Source organism: Camellia sinensis, chromosome 2 (genome assembly GCF_055761805.1).
Source record: "Camellia sinensis isolate YWXY chromosome 2, ASM5576180v1, whole genome shotgun sequence".
NCBI classification, from domain to species: Eukaryota; Viridiplantae; Streptophyta; class Magnoliopsida; order Ericales; family Theaceae; genus Camellia; species Camellia sinensis.
This window is the reverse complement of record NC_138962.1, coordinates 54,865,527-54,885,314: the sequence shown is the minus strand read 5'-3', so window position 1 is coordinate 54,885,314 and position 19,788 is coordinate 54,865,527. Positions and strand designations below refer to the sequence as shown.

The 19,788-nt window shown below is 35.6% G+C and overlaps 2 protein-coding genes across 2 annotated transcripts; both read right to left on the bottom strand.

Annotated features, from left to right (window-relative positions):
* Positions 1-184: 184 nt before the first annotated feature.
* On the bottom strand, positions 185-915 carry LOC114320676 (ferredoxin). The gene has a single exon (XM_028267738.2). The coding sequence runs from the start codon at positions 833-835 to the stop codon at positions 395-397; it is 441 nt and encodes a 146-aa protein (XP_028123539.1). The 5' UTR covers positions 836-915; the 3' UTR covers positions 185-394.
* A 1,731-nt stretch (positions 916-2,646) lies between these two features.
* On the bottom strand, positions 2,647-14,914 carry LOC114320673 (transmembrane 9 superfamily member 1). Its single transcript, XM_028267736.2, has 12 exons — positions 14,465-14,914; positions 10,675-10,867; positions 10,485-10,589; positions 8,361-8,378; positions 8,126-8,223; positions 7,889-8,041; positions 7,422-7,556; positions 7,118-7,284; positions 5,747-5,841; positions 5,237-5,610; positions 3,492-3,765; positions 2,647-3,095 (listed from the first exon to the last, which is right to left on the bottom strand). Exons 1-12 carry the CDS (start codon positions 14,552-14,554, stop codon positions 3,028-3,030), a joined length of 1,770 nt encoding a protein of 589 aa, XP_028123537.1. The 5' UTR covers positions 14,555-14,914; the 3' UTR covers positions 2,647-3,027.
* Between the last annotated feature and the right edge of the window lie 4,874 nt (positions 14,915-19,788).

The window sequence follows — 19,788 nt, the reverse complement described above, 5'->3', positions numbered from 1 at the left end:
AATTTTAAGAATCTTTTTTGTTTTACATTTGCATACTTTTCATGAGTGGAAAGAGAGTAAAAACTTTTCAACATCTATACTATTATATAAAAGCAGACAATTTAGAAGGTTTTAAAACTATGCCACTTTTTTCCTTTCAAAATTGTCAATATTGTTAATTATTTCAGAAAATAATTACGAACAATTATCAAAATCAACTTGTATTATACATTCATCAAATAAACAAAAAATTTAGACATAAATTGCAAATGTATTGCGTTTGCAACCACCAGTAAGTTATTGAAGCTTACAATCATTTCCCTTAAGGGGAATGTAAAAGAAACCAAGGCAAAATTAAATTACTCAAAGCATAACAATCATGAGAGAGACACAGAGTACATCGAGAAGAAGTAAACTAAGCAGTGAGCTCCTCTTCCTTGTGTGTCTCAATGACAACATCAGATTGAGGATAAGCAACACAAGTGAGAACCCACCCCCCATCCATCTGATCATCATCAAGAAAACTTCCATCCGACTGATCAACCTTCCCTCCCACCACCTTCCCAGCACACGACGAGCATGAACCGGCCCTGCACGAGTACGGCAAATCAATTCCGACCTCCTCGGCATGGTCCAGAATGTACACATCATCAGGGCACTCAAATTCTTGTGGTCCCTCCGGAGTTATGAGCTTCACTTTGTATGTAGCCATGGCTGTTATCCTGGCCCCACGCCCTGTCTTGACTCCAAACAGAGACTGACCCACATTAGGAAGCGACCGGAGGCTCGTCACCGGTCGGTTTCGGAGGAAGGATGTGCTGATCATGGTGCCTGAGATTGCAGCCGAGGTTGCCATTTTTTTGATGGGAGATGGAAGGTGGTGGTTTGGAGAGACTTGTGCTGATAATAGAGAGGCTTGTGGGAATAGTGTGGTTTGGGCAAGAGAGAAAAGGGCTTGGATGAGTTGGCATGGACTCCTATCCTCCACGTGTCAACTTGATGTGGATCACTTTATCATTTTATCTTCAGAAGGGGCTCATCAGTTTTTATGTGATTGTGGTTGCCACAATCCTCAATTAAAATTTTGGCCTTTCAATTTGATTGTAGTGAAGTAATCTAGTGATAAATCTGAATTATATTTATTAAAGTCCGGTTATTTATTTATATATTAGTGGTGTTTGGGAACCAGAAAGACAGACTATTTTAGCCCCAAATTGCGAAAAACCTTTTAGCCATAAATTGTCCCACCTAATCCATTTGATTTAAAATATATATATATATATATATATATATAGAAAAACACTGACTGTCCAGCAGCACAACAACCTACACTGTCAACAGTGTAGGCTTCAGACTGTTAAATGACACTTTTACCCTTAGAACATCTCCAACCCACTAGATATATCATACTTGTTAGTCAAAATGCCTAATATAACTCATTTTTTTCAACTCCAATGCACTAGGAGTATGATTAGGCATATTAGCTCAACTCACATTCACTAACTACATGTAACTAGCCTTCAAGGCTAGGCAAAATGTATTTAATCATTGGAATCATTTCCCTCCATCTTTGTTGCTGACGTGACATTTTATAAAATTAATAATATTTAGATAAATAGCTAAAATAAAGAGCATAATTGGAGTAAAAACATGAAATAATTGATAGGCAAAATAAAATATATACTTTATAGTAATACTTAGATAAGTAAAATGCCTATTACCGTTGGAGGTGCTCTTACAGATCAATTTTTAAAAAAAATAAAATTAGAGGCAAATTTGTCATTTTAACCTTAAACATCATTTCAAATACATTTTTTAATACATCAATCAATTCAAAAATTTAACCCAACTTCTCAAACACAAAAATTAAAATAGCCAAAAAGTCTTTAAGTCTAAAAACAAACCACTTCCTAAACACCCACATTATATAACTGATATTTTCAAATATAACAAGATTAAAACCTCGTAATAATACTTAAATACTCATTTTTACTTCCTTATCTATTTATCTTACAAGGAGAGGTTGGGCATTTAACTCTCCCAAGCTAATCTACCAACTTTAACCGATAATAATAATAGAAGAATGCTACGTACCTCGAAATATTAAAGGCGCGAATGGCTCGAAATCTCAAAACGACGTCGTTTTAAGGGTTTTTTTTATTCTCTTACCGGTAAGATAATATTTTCCGTACTATTCGCGCCATTCGCGCTCCACACATTCGAGGCCTCAATCTTTAATGATAATAATAATAATACCAAAATAGCAATCCTCTAAATCAAAATTTTGTCCATTCTCTATGATCAACTTTAGTCGCAAAACATCATCATCTGTTTTATTACATTCCATGATTTGCAGAGAAATGAGACAGACAGAACAGATTTTAACCCAAGGGTGAAAGTTTCCAAATTCAAATTTAAGCGCTAAATTAAAAGAAATTGGAAGGGTGTCGATTAATCAGTACCAGAAAATAAACGAAAGCTCTCAAGCATTGCCCAGTTCGCTCGTCTGAGTATGTCACCCATTGATCACGGTTTCACATACAGATAAGACATAAACTGGCATGAGAGATAGAGAGAGAGAGAGAAGCATCCCAATCTTTTAATGACTCAAAATGCATATATGCAATAATGCAAGTTATAGAACAACTTTTGATTGCACATGTTCACTACCACAAGATTCATTTCCTTGATATCCTTCCTTCCGTCAAAAGCATAATACATATAGCACAATAAAATTAAATTAAAGAAACAAAAACAAAAAGGGTAAAATCTTTTTTATATTTATAAAAACAATCTCTGCATATCCTAAATTAAAAGTAAAGAAGAAATCACTTACAGCCCAGGGAAAAAAGGGTAAAATCTCAGGGCTTCGTCATATATCTAGAAAAGTTACATGCCAATCCTCAAACTATATATGATTTCCATCTGTAAACATCGGTGGGTTCCCCCCACATACATGACCGGCGGCTTCCTCTCATTCATTCTCAACAATCAAGACGTAAAAAGCTCATGGAAGTACCATCCGATCCATTCCTTCTCAGGTGTGCCCTAATCACACTTGATGTTTCTGTAGATCCTCCTCACGAACAAATTGGAGCCCAAATAACCAACAGCTCCTGAAATTTTGCATGATATTGAACCCCAAAGTTATTAGCAAAATCTTTTCAAAATTAAAGTCAAATACAATATCAAAACAAATTTCTTAAGAGATGGCATATCATATGACATTTAAATCAGAGATCATTCATCAAGTATAGAACATGAAAGATCAAGTTTAAAATTTCAACAGGGTTACAGAAAGCCACTTCAACCGGTCCTTTATACTTCGCCACTAGTTCCACTAAAATTCAGGCAAAAAAATAGATATTCCAGTTCTGCTTAACAGATCAAATATCAAAAAACCCTAATACAAAAAGGAAAAGCTTCAGGACTGGAGAAAAAAGTTGCATATATGAATGAAGAAGCAACAATAACGAAGCACAGTAACACAATTTATAGCAGTTAAAACTCACCGCAAAGAATTCCTAATCCGAGGCAAAACATCAGAGTGTATCCAAAATAGAAGCTGGTCTGGAAGAAGCCAGACATCTTCGTCTTCACATAGTAGTAATATATTGAATACAAATACACATAGACAGCTGTTGAGGCAGCGGAGAAAAACGAAGTCCACCGCCAGTGATAGTTCTCGGCATTTAGCAAGAAATATGTCCCCACAATTGTAACACAAACCGTAACAATAATGAGAATCAGAAAAACCAGCAGCATAAAGCCATAAACATAGTACACCTGTCAAGTAAAAAAGATCAAAAACATATCATTAAGCTCTGACTAAACACTTGATTAAAAAGAATGGGTGGATCTTTTCTTCCAAAGCTTCTTTTTTTTTTTCTATTGGCAACAGACATTTAAATAATTCAAAGCAACATCAAAAATGGACTACTAGATGCAAACAATCGAACTGTGGTGAATAGGGCCAACCCGACTTAAGGGTTGAAGCTGTCAAATTGTGCAGCCACCATATGCTTTAAATTGGCCACAACAAAATCTATTCACCTCTTCCTAGTCATGGTTGTTAAAATCGCGATCCGGATCGTGGGATCGTACGATCCTACTTTGCCAAAACGATCCAGATCATTGTAGGATCGATGTTACAACAGGATCGCAAGTAGGATCGTGTAGGATCATATGGGATCGTATAGGATCGTAGGTAGGATCGCAAGTAGAATCGTAGATTTTATGATTTTTTGATTTTTCACCTTATTTTTAATATGTATCATTTTAATTTTAATTTTTATCTTTTTTTTTAATAGAAAGTAAGATCTTACGATCCTCAATCCAATCCTACGATCCGATCCATCAGATCCTCTCACCGATCCTACTTAAGATCCCAATTTTAACAACCTTGTTCCTAGTTAAAAATAAATTTTAAGATTCTTGCAAGTTGCAACAAAGTAATTTTAATTATCTACCGAAGGGTTCTAATGAACACTGGTTCCCAAGATGTCATATATCAGATGCTACTGGGAAAATTCAAGACGTCTTCTCCAAATTCGTTTCGATCACCAAAATCACATTCACTATGCCCCATATTACCTTTTCCATATCATTGAAATCCCCGCTTATAAATATCTTCTCACGTACACATTTCTCTAGCATTGGCTCATCCAATTGATTAAAAATTGTCAATTAAATATGCTTCTCCAATCCTATTTGGGGTGTAATGCTAGTTACATTAGTCATATTTTCTACAACACATTTTATTAAACATTATTTTGTCTCCTTTTCTTGTAACTCTTATTACTACATTAACTTTTCTGGTATAATAAATTTTGTATTGAGTATTTTCTATTTATTTCCTTCCTCGCCTACTCACGTAGTTTCTCGTAAAGCATACCTTCTAATCATAATACTTACTAATTTCATAATTTTATCAGTCAACGTTCTTACACTCCACAATCCTTAACTACCTTCCTTAGGCGCATTTGTCCAGGAAGATACAGGTACCCTTGCCTATTTTTCACCACCCGGGTGTCAAAAAATTTAGCATGCACCCCTTAAATAATTAGACTAAACTCAAGATTGTTGACATTATCCTTCACCAAACAAAAGTATAAACCAATATTGCAATCATCAGAAATTTAAATCTTATTGATCATAAAGGGTTGCTGGGCATTTCATTTATCTATTCCTAGATAAGAAAACCCAAGCAATTGTATTTAAGCCATTCAATGCATGAGTATGATGTTATCAGATTTACCTTGTAATTCCAGAAGGACGTGAAGACAAAATACATCTCAATGAATATGCTGCCAAAGGGTAGTAGTCCTCCCATCACAGAAACTACAGATGGTGTGAGGTACCATTTCTTCTCTGGGATTGGACGGGGAATGGTCTTCACACGGCATGGATTGTTAGGAGCACCACTCCAATTTCTTCCTACAACAGTACCAAGAAGTGCAAGGGGAAAAGAGATGAAGGCCCAAATGACAAAAACAACTACCATCGTGCCAAAAGGAATAGCTGCTAGGGATCCATAGAATATAGCAATTGTATTCAACATGAAACCAATCCCGAAACACATAAATGGGAAAAGTGATGCAGTGAGGATCATTGATTGTATCCAGTTTTTACCTGACAAAAAGACAAGGAATATATAATTCAAGAAAATATATACATATATATATCCATGCTTTGAAGACACCAATATAGCACACCAAATACATACAAATGAGAGCAAAATAAAGCACCAGTTGGATATAGAGATTACCCCCATTGCGTGAATACATTCCACCACTCACGTAACCCGAAATGAATGACGTTAAAGCATAGCATACAATGAAGGTTGTGACTATTGCTCCTCTCCTGAAGTAGATAATCAGAACTTAAGTAACAATTTGAAGCCTATACTTAGAAAAATTAGCACAAGGAGGAAAACTTTTGACAACATGAACGGATAGGGCAAAACGGTTTGTGCTGACAAGACCAAAAAATCAGATGACAATAGAAGCACGAGCGTAGAGATCAAGGGCCACCATTACCCAAGGGAAAAACCCTACCAAAATCAGATGAAAGCCAACATGGATGGAAGGATCAAATTTACAAGTTGTACTCTTACAATGAATAGATAAAAGGGCAAATTACCAATACCACTCGAGGTTTGCCTAAAACACATATTACCTTCTGTGATTTTGGAAATAACCATTACCCCCTGTCAGAGTTTATCTATTAACAGGGTTAAGAGAAATGAGAAAATTACCTTAATACCCTTAATTTTTATAGGACAATTACTTAATTACCCTTATTTTCCTTACCCACCCAAACCTGTGCCAACACTTATCTTCTCTTCTTCCTCCTCCACTACCATCGCCATGAAAGTCAACCACCAACATACATACACATACATATCACCATGGCCAGTCCCCCATCCCTTCCCCACCCGCCATACCCATTCCTCCCTCCACCGTCAGCCACCCACCCCCAACTCTCAACAACCATCCCAGCATCTCTTCCCCACCTCAACCGCTAGCCCGTACCACGTCCCTTAACCCAGTTGCCATTCCCACTCCATCTGTTAAGTAACTTTGTTTCACCTAATTCAAGGAAGATTGTAATTCATGTCATGTCCCCCAACAACAAACTGAAGATTGATTCGGGTGAGGGAATTGGTCAAAAATCTGTATACTGATGAAAGTGATCAATATAAGAATGATGATAAAGATTCCAAATTTCATCTTAAATCTGCCAGGTGGGTTTGTTATGAGAGGGAAGGTGGTGCAGTATTTGAAGGCTAAAAATGGCATTTTAATCACATATACTGCTAACATCATCAAAAATCGCTAGTTGACTAAACGGTTGACTAATGGAAGGGGTCCATTTATTATATGCTTGGAAACCTCAAGAGGTGAGATGTAATTTTTAGAACCACGAATAATCTGTATTTTAAGCAAACCCCAGGGTGTATTTGTAATTTTCCCTAGATAAAAAGCCATTCAAACAGCCACTTGAAACAAGAAACTATACTTTCATCATCCATACAAAAAATTGCAATTAATTATTACAATAATGCAACCAACAACAATGATCTGCTGCTTGACGACAAACATTTGGATTGAAGCTTCTTAATTAATTTTCAACATACCCGATATACAACATCCCAACAATTGCAAGCAAGATGACAAGGAGAACAAGCAATGCCAGCTGAGCCCCTGTCCCAACAACAGCTGAAAGTAGCACTAGATTGCGAGGAGGCCGAAAAACATCCCCATGGACAAGCTTCCAACCAGACTCCTCATTCACATCTCTTTCCTGAATATGAGGTCATATAGTCACCAAATTTTGGATTTCCGTAAAATAATGACATCTCTTATGTCAAGTTTAAAATATAGAATTAAAAAAAAACACCACACAGTGCTAAACACACAGAATTGTTTTGAGAGCATTACCAAAGTCTCTAGATCATCATCTTCCCGAGCATATTTTGCATAGTCATTTCTAAGAGTTCGCATTAGTATCATTGACACCAGCCCAGTGAGGAAGATAACCATCATGAATGAATTAAAAATTGAGAACCAGTGTATCTGCATTACACAAATGAGTCTCGTTGAAGTTGCAATAAAATATTCAAAAATACTATCAAATAGACTAAATCCATAAAAACTCAATTTAACCAGTGCATCTGCATTATACAAATGAGTCTCGTCGAAGCTGTAATAAAATATTCAAAAGTACTATCAAATAGACCAAATCCATAAAAACTCAATTTGTATTAACAAATCCCACAGTTATTAGCAAAAATGCAAATAAGCAGACATATAGAAGAGAAAAAAATTTAACAGGCAAATGCAGCACCCACTAATCCACCATTGAGAATGCATAGAGAGAAGAAAATTACATATAAAACAACATATACCTGATGCTCAAAGAAAGGGTAATCCAGGTAAACATCAAAGCGACGTGCAAAAGTGACATTAGTTTCAATCCACTTGACAGAATATGTCATGTCCAGTGTTCTCCCCACTTCCAATGGTTTAGGGCTCTCTTGAGTGAGATTTACATGAATGATCTGGGTGAAATAAAACAATAACAAATAATAAAACAGAAATCAAGAGGCCCATTACAAAATCTACGTAGTTCAGAATCCACGGACCTGATCCTTGTTGTATTTAATAATAATGCTCTTATGTGTGTGAAGCACATGCTTGTTGTTATCGCTACTCTTGTCAGGATGCAGTTCACCAATAAAACCTATAACATGGATAAGATGATGCATTAAAGCATTAGGTATATCTTAACCATCTGAACAGACTCCAAAACAAGAAATAAAGCTTAATAACACAAAAAAATTAATACAAAAAATACAAATAAAGTTTAATAATACATACCCCACAGAGGCAGATCGTCTGAACTTGTATTCAGCGCCCAGAGAACAAGGAAAACAAGATCAGAAAAAATGCAGTACAACTGAAGAATATAGCTCCAACAAAAAATATAAGCAAACCAAAACGTGTTAATCCAGCAATTAAAGATATACACCAAAACAGCAGCTCCATACTATTTTATTTTTTTGATAAATAAAAACAGCAGCTCCATACTGTGTTTCCCCAATCCTTATTTAGTGTGGAGCTATAGAATTGGAATGCAAGAATATCCACCATGCCCATTACAAGAAATCAAGGATCCTAATAGGTGGCCATGGCATTAAATGCAGAAGTTTACATGAATGCGGCCACTACTACATCTCAAAGAGCACAAAGAGTCAAAATCAGAAAGTTGAAAGAGTATGAAATTAAACGCTTATGTCTCAAGCATACCGGAACTCTATGAAATACTCCCTCCGTCCCAAAATATTAGTCCCTTATTCCATTTTTCATTGTCCCAAAATATTAGTCCCTCTTTATAAATCAAGTACAAAAATAATATAAATTCCTATTTTGCCCTTCTTTTAAATTAATAAACAATTTAAAAAGTACAATTATGACATTGATATTCTCAAAAAATGTACTATCAAAAGGGTAATTTTGGAAAACCAACTTTTTTCAAATGCAATAAGTGTACTACCAAAAAAAGTTGGATTCCCCAAAAGAGACCAATATTTTGGGACGGAGGGAGTACTAATGTTTAGTATAGTGTTTCAGCATTTTTAATCTCTGCACATATTTAGAATATGAATATACAATACTACAGGTGGTTGATAAACAAATGCATATTTACTTTTTATGCTAAATTTATGTTAAACAGCAATTTTGGTGGCAGCAATAATAAAGTACAATTATTTTATTTATTTTTTTTGTACAAAGACTGACTTAATTACACTCCAAAAAATAAGAGTAGCAGATTGCCGATAAGAATGCAACCTTATTTTTCCAAAATTATAACATAGCACTCACTGGCTTAAATATAAAGTGTAAAACCCATAAGTTGCAACACTCTCTACTCGACAGGAATGATGTAATCTCTTGCAAAGGAAGGCATTTTTCAAATCTTCTAAAATAAATTACCATGTTTGGTTCCATTTTTTTGAATTATTTTTCCAAAAAGTGATTTGAAAACTCTATTTTGAAAAAAGATCTCTGTTTGGTTTTCAAAAAAATGCATTATTGCAAGGAGAGAAACAATTTTGGAAAAAAAAAAATTTGTCACATCAAAAAATACTCCCATGTTAGTTTTATGTATATATATGTATATGCTATATATGTATAAAAACATAATTTGGTATGTAGTCATTTATGGGTATTTATCTCACCATTAACTATGTGACTTTGTCATAAAATTTCCACTCATTTCCACTACAGAAAACGTAAAAAAAAATTCAAATTGGCAATAAAAAAATTCTTACATAGAATTAAATTTTCATAATGTTATGCAGAAAATTTATTTCATCACACAATATCGTACCATTAACACAAACATGTGTAACATTGTCTAAAATTGGCATAACAAAATGTTCAAATTTTTTGTACTTCATTTTGCAAAAGTTTGTGAGTTAGTTACGATTTTTTTTAATGCCAATTTGTAAAAAAATTACGTTTTCTGTAGTTGAAATGAGTGCAAATTTTATGATAAAGTCACACATTTAATGGTAGAATATGTATCCATAAATGGCTACATACCAAATTATGTTTCTGTGCATATATAGCTAAGATGAGACTATTTTTTGATGTGACTATTTTTTAAAAAAAATTGTCTCTCCTTAAATTGGAAGGAAGCTTGAATTAAAAACTGTCTCTCTCCTTAAATTGTCTCTCTCCTCAGCATATCATTTTGAAAAGTGTGTTTAGTTTTCTAAATAACCAAACAAGTACTCTAAAATTTTCAAAAAACTGAGTTTGAAAAACAACCACCAAACGAAGTGAATACGGTCCGAATAGCCACGAGTTTCCAAAGGTTCAAATGTTTTACGGCATTTCAATTGCACCAATGTGTGTTGTGATTTTGAATTATATATAGCAAGCCATTCATTCATCATCAAACTAGCAATAAGTCGAACATTATAGTGCACAACATACCAATGAAGAATTCAAACCAATAACTACTCTCAACAGCATCCTTAAATTGTTTCACCTTCGCTTCATCAAGTTCGATTTCACAAATGGTGCTCCTATCCAAACTTTCTGCAAGACAAAATCAAAGTATGCCACCATTATCATTTAACCACAATAAACAAACCATACAGAAGATAAAAGAAGACATACATACTTCGGAATTTTATGTCAATATGACTATCAATAAGTTCATTTCCACCCAGGACCTCCCCGAGGCCACCCCATTTGTGAGTCACATTGCCAGATGGATGACAAAATGGTAGGCTGTAATAATTGTATGTTTCTTGTGGATTATTATAAGGCCCAACCTTATTTACCCAGAGGGTAATTGGGTCATCTGCTTGATACTACATGAAGAAACAAACTGGTGTCAGAAAGGTATATGTTACCATCGGATACGTCAATAAATAAATATAACACAAGTTCCAGTTAACTGGATTGAAAACAAGATTTGTACTTGAACTATTTGTGCAAAAATGAGATGGACTGCAGCACATACTACTTAGCTTATCCATAAAAGTATATACACATATATAAACACACCTTAGCTTACAATATTCATTAAAACATTAGCTCATAACATCCATAAAAACAAAATTGATTAAAGAACAAAATTGGTAGAAGGAATTGAGATTCAACGAAATATTTTTCCTTTGAAAGAAGTGGATATATACATTATCGCATTCATTAACGGATATAACATTTCTCAACCAAAGAAAAGAGAGAGAGAGAGAGAGAGAATATTCAAAGTAGCAGACAGAAAGAAAGAAAGAAAAAAAACATCGAATTTGCTCCACCAAGCAAAGGAAATATTCAATATGAATTTATGGAATGATGACAACAGCATTGAAATTAAATTTAAGTATGAATAAGACATATCAGTTAGATGCAAATTTATCTAAAAACTAAAAGCAAAATGAAGAACCTATAAATTACACTTAAGATTTATGAGACTCGAGAGCCAACATAGACATGGGATATCTAATAATTTGGTAAATTTTGATACGAAAGCTAGATTAATAGATTTTTCATAGTGACAATGTGGTAAAAATAAATAGTGACAAGAGGAAACAGGATGCTGACTTTATTCAGAAACTGGTAACTCTAAGATTTGTTTCCTACATCTTATTTATTCGACTATTTATATTTATGTTTATATTAGTCCCAATTCAATGCAAGGCCCTGTTTTTTTTTCTTAACATTGTAAATACAATATTTGTAGATAACTTTGTTGTTTATATACATAGCTCTCTAACCAGACAAGAGAACTAAGAACCTGTTTGATTCGGGTATGTAAGAGGGAGATTGAGGGTTTACAAGGTATAAAATCCGGTGAAGTGTACATGTTTTTTTGTCTCCCCTTTTCTCATGTTTGGTTCCCCCCCCCCCCCCCCAAAAAAAAAAAAACCAAAAAAAAACAACCACCACCAATGGATATAGACTCATACTTCATCCAATGGTCAAAAATAATCACTATTCTCTTATCCCGTGTAAAATCCTACCCCAGCCAAATATAATAAAAGTGATTTCACAATATATATAATCCATCTCATATTCTAAACATATTGGCCATGTTTGGTTTATATTTGTGAAACAATTTTGAAAAATAATTTTCTGGAAAGAGTTTACAAAATTTGTTTAGTTATATATTTTGAAAATAATTGTAAAGTTTAGAATGATTTTATTTATTTTTTTTAGTTGAATAGATAGGTGTGAGAAAAAAAAAGTAATTGATTAATTTGTAGGAGACAAACCAGACAAGACCATTATATTTCATCCAATAACCCTAAATATTATATGTCCTCACTCCAATCCAAAGAATCAAATAGAGCCTAAGTTTATTCTTTTTTACCTCATAAACTAGGATTCTGCAAAAAAATACTAAAATCGTTGACCTGACCTAACCCACACCGACATCACACATTTAGAGGATTGGCGATAACGGTTGAGTAGATATGGGCATTTTTTAAACGGTTCAAAATTTCATAATTCATCCTAATATTGTGCAGACATGTCATGCTATGAGTATAATATATTTTTGCACCTCAACAACAACCAATCACCCCTCAAAACTTCCATCAAAAACAACCCCTAATTTTTGTGAAGCGAAATCTCACATCACCTGGGTAATAAAGCGTGAGAGCACCCTCACCTCAATAGCAATGTTAACTGAGCATTTTGGGCGTGAGGGAGAGTGTGAAGCCAAGTCTCGCATCTCCTAGGTACTAAAGCATGAGGGCATCTTCATCTCAATAATTAGCTTTTGGAGTTAAATTATACCCAAGACTGTGTAACAATTTCATTGATCTTACTAGATCTAATGACCATTATGTCCCTTATGGATACGACCTCACAGTCATAAGTCAACTACGATGCTGCCACCCCCTACCTACGCAAGGCAACCTCCAACTGACCATAGCACTTTCTCTCTCTCCCTTTTCTTAGATTTGTAACTCTTGAAAACCCATTCCCCACTTGTACAAATGTTTTGGATCCTTTTGGTTAGGTTTATTATTTTGATTCTCTCAACTATCAATTTGTTTATGTTGACTTCAATATATTTTGTCACTCGTATGATATATTATTGTTATCAAATTCCATGATATAATTTGATTATGAGAATTTTCATCTAATAGCGTTTCATTGTTTGGTTTGTATATGAACTATAATAACCTTCTTTCCATGTTTTGCTATTATACTAAAACAATCTTTTTACATTTTTTTTGCTTTTTCAATTGATGACATGGCCGCATTTTAGTAAACTGACCAACCCGCCAAGCAATTGGTTCAAAACTATCCCAAATGTTCAACCTACCCGCCAGTTTTGAGCCCATGCAATTTGGCGGTGAGTGAACAAATAGTCAATAAATCAAGGGCAGTTTGGTTTAAAAAAAATCTCCCAAACCACCCAAACTGACACGTGCACACCCTATCTTAAACATTTAAATAGGATTAGATAAAGTCAGTCTTTTCCTCTTCTTTTATTACCCTTATCAATCCTATTTCTTCACCTTTCCTTCCTGCACTCCCAAGATCAGTGTTATGTGATTTGGAGTCATTGGCCTGTTAAAAAGGCAATCCAAACTACATTGCAAGCAAACTCTAATGAGCTAAAAAGTGAATTTAAGTTTCCATGCCACTTTTAACACAAATGCATGCAAACATAATGACGATAATAATACTAAATAAATAGATCTTTTGTCACTTTAGATGAGTCATAAACAAGTAATCAAGTCAAATCTAAGCAAAGTCACAATAAATAATTATAGCAACAACAGTAAACCCCGAATGATGAGCTCCAAAAGACCCATCCCCACTACATGGAAGTCATTGGGGAAACTTTCGTTTTGACAATTCACAAGAGTAAATACAAATAACTTTCTTTGAAGACCTAGTTCAAATGAGCTAATTTTACCATACCCCGACGGTATGCGAGTAGGAGTGTCTTAACAACACAGCTCACACAAACCCCCCTACACTAAACACCGGAAACTACCACGTTACCTACATTACCCTAGTCTCTACTATCATACTGCCACCATAACAGGCACCATTACAGTCATAACTCACCCAAGCCTACCCCCCACCCAACCCAACAACTAGCAAAATCGTCAGCTAATCTGATCGCCGCTCTTGCTTCAGTCGGCTAGAGATCTAAACCCTAAACCATGACCAAAAATAATTTCACACCAATTCAACGTTTATCAATATTCTTGAGCGGTAAATCAACAATTTCCATAACGAATAAACCGCTAATTATAACAATTTCAAACCATTATATACCAAAAATCACACAAATTCAACCTCTACAGTTACATAGATCTGAACAAAATGCGAATAGCAAAACGCAAAAAAACGAGATCTGAGAATTGAAACATTGAACTAGAACAAAAAAGGTATCTAAAATTAGGGTTTTGAGATGGAGATAAATTGCATATATATACCTTGTGATCGTACTCGGAAGCGAACGCCGGCGAGACGATGAGGAAGGCGAGGAAGGCGAATAAGGAGGAGGATCGGACGGTGGGCCGCATCGGGATCGCCGGCGTAGGATTGGATCTAAGCGGTGAAGACTGAGAGAGAGAGAGAGAGGGGTCACAGAGGCTTTGCGTTTTGATTTGCTTCGGTTTGGGCTGCCACGAACGTGCTAGAGAGAGAGTCTGCTTCTTCAGATTTGCGACTTTATGAACAAAATTTAATCGGACTTTAAATGACAAGTATACTATTTAATATATAACATGATCTCTATAGTAACGCCATTATGTTTTGTGCCCTTGTTTAATTGTGCCATCCATCATCACAGAATTGCTTATATAAAATAAAAAACTATTCGGCTATAAATTTAATTTTGAATATTTGTTATTCAAAGATTCACATTTTAAAATAATTTGTCCCGTAAATTGATCAAACTATCTAAATATATATACATATATTGTTTCCAAACCCTAACCAAGCCAAATCAAAACATTTCACTCTCTCTGCTCACCTTCTCTCTTTCTCTTTGGGTTGGTTTGTCTTCAGAGATAGAATGAAAATGATTGAAAAAATTGTTACTGAGGGAATTAAGTATAATTGTTTTTTTTTTTTAATAATAGTTATTGGTGTATGGATTGTTAACTTATTTTTATATAAAATAAATTCAAAATAATAAAACAAATACCCATTGCCACGTATTGATGACTTATTTGATCAGTTACAGGGTGCTCAAGTGTTCTCTAAGATCGACCTCAGATCAGGATACCATCAGTTGAAAGTTAAACCAGAAGACATTGACAAAACTGCTTTTCGAACGAGGTATGGACATTATGAATTTTTAGTTATGCCTTTCGGAGTTACCAATGCACCTGCTGCATTTATGGACCTCATGAACAGAATCTTTAAACCATACCTTGATGACTTTATTGTTGTATTCATTGATGACATACTGATTTACTTCAAAAGTATAGAAGAACATGAACATCATCTGAGACTTGCCCTACAGACCCTAAGAGAACATAAACTTTATGCTAAACTGTCTAAATGTGAATTTTGGCTTGATCATGTTATGTTTTGGGGGCATGTTGTTAGCAAAGATGGAATTTCAATTGATCCACAGAAAGTTGAAGCAATAGTAAACTGGCCTAGACCAACAAATGTGATAGAAGTCCGAAGCTTTTTGGGTTTGGCTGGATATTACAGAAGATTTGTCAAGGATTTCTCCAAAATTGCCTTACCGTTGACTCAGTTAACTTAGAAGGGGATGTCATTTGACTGGACTGACCAAAGGGAATCAGCATTCCAAGAGTTGAAAACTCGACTTGTAACTACACCGATTCTTACCCTACCTTTAGGTACGAATGATTTTACTGTATTTAGTGATACTTCTCATAAGGGTTTGGGATGTGTTTTAATGCAGAGTGGGAGAGTTATTGCTTATGCTTCCCGACAACTGAGACCGCACGAAAAGAATTACCCAACCCATGACTTAGAACTTGCCGCAGTGGTATTTGCATTGAAAATCTGGCGTCACTATCTATATGGGGCGACATGTGAGGTGTATACAGATCACAAGAATCTGAAATACTTCTTCACACAGAAAGAACTGAACATGAGACAGCGGAGATGGCTATAACTGATTAAAGACTATGGCCTACAGATTTTGTACCATCCGGGAAAAGCCAACACCATTGCCGATGCACTGAGTCGAAGATCGATTGGAAATTTAGCATGTTTGCTCACCGGACTGAAAGAATTGCTTTGTGACCTTGAAAAATTTGAAATTGAAATTGTTTTGCAAGAACAAGGTAGAACAATAGCTGTTATTTCTGCTCAACCGGCACTGATTGAAGAAATTAAAGAGAAATAACGATCGGATGACTTCTTGAAGAAGATCATCGAAGAAAGGGAAACTAAACTAAGACCAGGTTTCAAATTTGAAAATAATGTACTGAAATTTCAAGAAAGACTGTGTGTACCGAATGATACTGAACTGAAAATAAGAGTTCTGCAAGAAGGCCACAATTCAAAACTGTTTATCCATCCAGGGAGCACGAAAATGTACCAAGATTTGAAATTGAATTTCTGGTGGCCGGGAATGAAGAAAGAAATTGCTGATTTTGTATCGAAATGTCCTCATTGCCAACAAGTTAAAGCCGAACATCAACGACCCGCGGGGTTATTGCAACCCTTACCCATACCAGAGTGGAAATGGGAACATATCACCATGGATTTTATTGTGGGATTGCCTCGCTCCAGTAAATGTATGGACTCAATTTGGGTTATTGTTGATAGACTGACTAAATCTGCTCACTTCTTACCTGTTAAGACAATTTATAATGCGGACAAATTGGCTATACTCTATATTGATGAAATTGCTAGACTGCATGGAGTGCCTGTGTCCATTGTTTCTGACAGGGATTCGAAGTTTACATCGAGATTTTGGCAAAGCTTACAGATTGCATTGGGTACTAAATTGAGACTGAGTAGTGCTTATCATCCTCAGACAGATGGCCAGTCAGAAAGGACCATCCAAACTCTGGAGGATTTACTGAGAATGTGTGTCCTTGATTTTCAGAGAAATTGGGAAAGCCATTTGCCATTAGCCGAATTCGCCTACAACAACAGTTATCATTCAAGTATTGGTATGGCGCATTTTGAGGTATTGTATGGCAGAAAATGTAGGTCTCCGATTTACTGGGCAGAAGTTGTGGATGGGCCTTTGCTTGGACCCGAGATTGTATATGAAACGACTGAGAAAGTGAAACTGATACAACAGAGACTGAAAACTGCACAGAGCAAGCAGAAAAGTTAGCAGATGTCAGAAGACGAGACAGAGAATATGAAATAGGTGATCACGTGTTTGTGAAAGTGACACTGATGAAAGGCCAGACTCGTTTTGGAGTCAAAGGTAAGTTAGCGCCAAGATATGTCGGACCGTATGAGATTATTGAGAAAATCAATCCGGTGGCGTATCAAGTTACACTTCCTTCTGAAATGGAGCATATGCACAACGTCTTCCACATTTCTATGTTGAGGGATTACCTCTGGGATCCTTTCCATGTGATAGAGCCTAAACGTGTAGTGCTGAGTGATGACTACACTTACGAGGAACGGCCTATTCAGATTGTAAACAGATGGATCAAGAAGTTGAGAAACAAATAGATCCCGTTAGTGAAAGTCGACTGGCAAAACCATGGTGGCGTGTATGCCACTTGGGAAATGGAAAATGACATGGCTAAAAGATATCCTGAACTGTTTCCACTGAATCCTGTTTTCTTCCAAAACGAAGGTAACTCGAGTTTACAGGACTAAACTCTTTTTAAGAATGGGAGACTGTAACAACCCTCACCACTATTTACCGATAAACTACCGATTACTGCTAAACTGAGACTGATTATGAAAAGCAACTGAACTGATTGAAATACTGAACTGACTGACTGAAATCTGAAACTGACTGTACCTGTTTAAATGCATTATCTATCTGTTTGACTGTTTTATTATCTGTTCATATTTTATGTTTAAATTGCGATTTGAAGGCCTTATCGGCGGCCGAACCGGTGATCGATTAGTGTTTTATGATTATCATAATTTATGTGATTTTATGGTGTAATTATCTGAAAACTGATTTGGTATGATTAAATTAGATTAAAATGAGCTAAATTACATAAGTTACTCTGTTTACCATATTGCCATCCTAGTGGCCCACTACCTAACACATTTGAGCCTTGCACTTGATCACATAACACTTCTCCCTCAGCTATTTCAGAGGCCACAACCTACTATAGTGAGAGAGTGAGAGAATATAAGTGATTTCAACTTATTTTTGTGATTTGGCTTGAAGAATTGAAGTGTAGATTGCAAATTGAGTTTGTGTATCTTGCATTGAAGACCTAAGGTAGATCTTTGACCTTCTTCATTGTGCATTTGAGTTTATTCTTGCATGATTGATGGGTCTTTAGTGATCTAAGGCTTGAGTTGGTTCAATAGTGTTGAATTAGAGCTCAATTGTTGCATGCATGCCTATATTATTGAATTTTGAGTTGATTCCATGGAATTTGGTACATGCATGCTCATATTTATGTTAAGTCCATGAATTCATCTTGTCTTTGAAGATATTAGCTTAATAGAGCTTGTATTTGAGGCTTGTAAGTTGTTTAACTTCACGCATGTTGCATGTTCATATTGTTCATGAAAATTGGTTTGAAATTGGGTTTAATTCCCTCACCTTTGGGCCTTGACTTTACAAATTGAGATTTGAATCATGTTAAACTATGAGTTTTGAAGTGTTTTTCCAGGAAATGGGCCCGAAGGAATCAAATTTGATACATTTGAAGCTGAATTTGAGCTTGAGGTTCGAATCTGGAATTTACAGATTTTGGACTCACGCTCGAGCGAAGTGACTGGTGCTCGAGCGTGAAATTCGTGCTTCAAACACTTTGCACTGTTTTACAGTCCACTCGAGCGGAACAATTAACGCTTGAGTGGGACATTGTGTCTTACACTCGAGCGGGTGTCGAGCGCCCAATCGAGCGTGATTTTCACTCATCCAACACTTTTAACTGTTTTGCATTACACTCGAGCGGGTAAGTATACGCTTGAGCGGAAACCTTTGTCTGCATGTCCGCTGGAGCGGAGTAACCTACGCTCGAGCGTGAACCCTGTTTTCTGAAAATTCTAAAATGCTTTTCAAGTGCATCTTTGTATCCTCATTTCATCCTAGGCATTCCTAGGCCTAGTTTAAGGTATCTTAATGAGGATATAAATATAGAACCATACCGAGTCAAGATAAGGATTAAGTCATTATCTTTCCTAACTGTGTAGCTTAGTGTGTGTTCATCTGTAAACTATGTAGGGTTGGCGACTGGGGACGTGCTCTAGCCTAACTATAGCCCAGAACTCTGTGAGTAACAACTGTGTAAAGATATGTTCAAAAAACGATTATCTTCTGAACAATTGAACTGTACTGTTTCTGAATTGATACTGTTAATAGAATGAATGTATGTCCTCTATTCTGAACTGTATTGTGGCATCCTTAACAACTACTGTTACTGACTGTTACTGTTATAGAGATCTCTGTCTGTTCCCTTGTTGGAACTACTACTGTTTACTGATTGATGGCCACCATTGACTATTCGGTCTTTCAAGACCTACTGTTTACTGTACTGTTATGGTAATGGATGTACCACATATGGCTGTACTGACTGAACGACTGAAATACTGATTTAATGAACTGTTTTTATCACTGTAAGGACATTCATTCTAAAACTCTTTACGCATTATGTTATTCGTT

Coding starts and splice junctions, on each gene's coding strand:
- LOC114320673 (XM_028267736.2), bottom strand. CDS start 14,554: ATGCGGCCCACCGTCCGATCCTCCTCCTTATTCGCCTTCCTCGCCTTC. Junction 10,868..14,464: donor CTTCCGAGTACGATCACAAG/GTATATATATGC, acceptor TTCTTCATGTAG/TATCAAGCAGATGACCCAAT. Junction 3,096..3,491: donor CGGATTAGGAATTCTTTGCG/GTGAGTTTTAAC, acceptor GCAAAATTTCAG/GAGCTGTTGGTTATTTGGGC.
- LOC114320676 (XM_028267738.2), bottom strand. CDS start 835: ATGGCAACCTCGGCTGCAATCTCAGGCACCATGATCAGCACATCCTTC.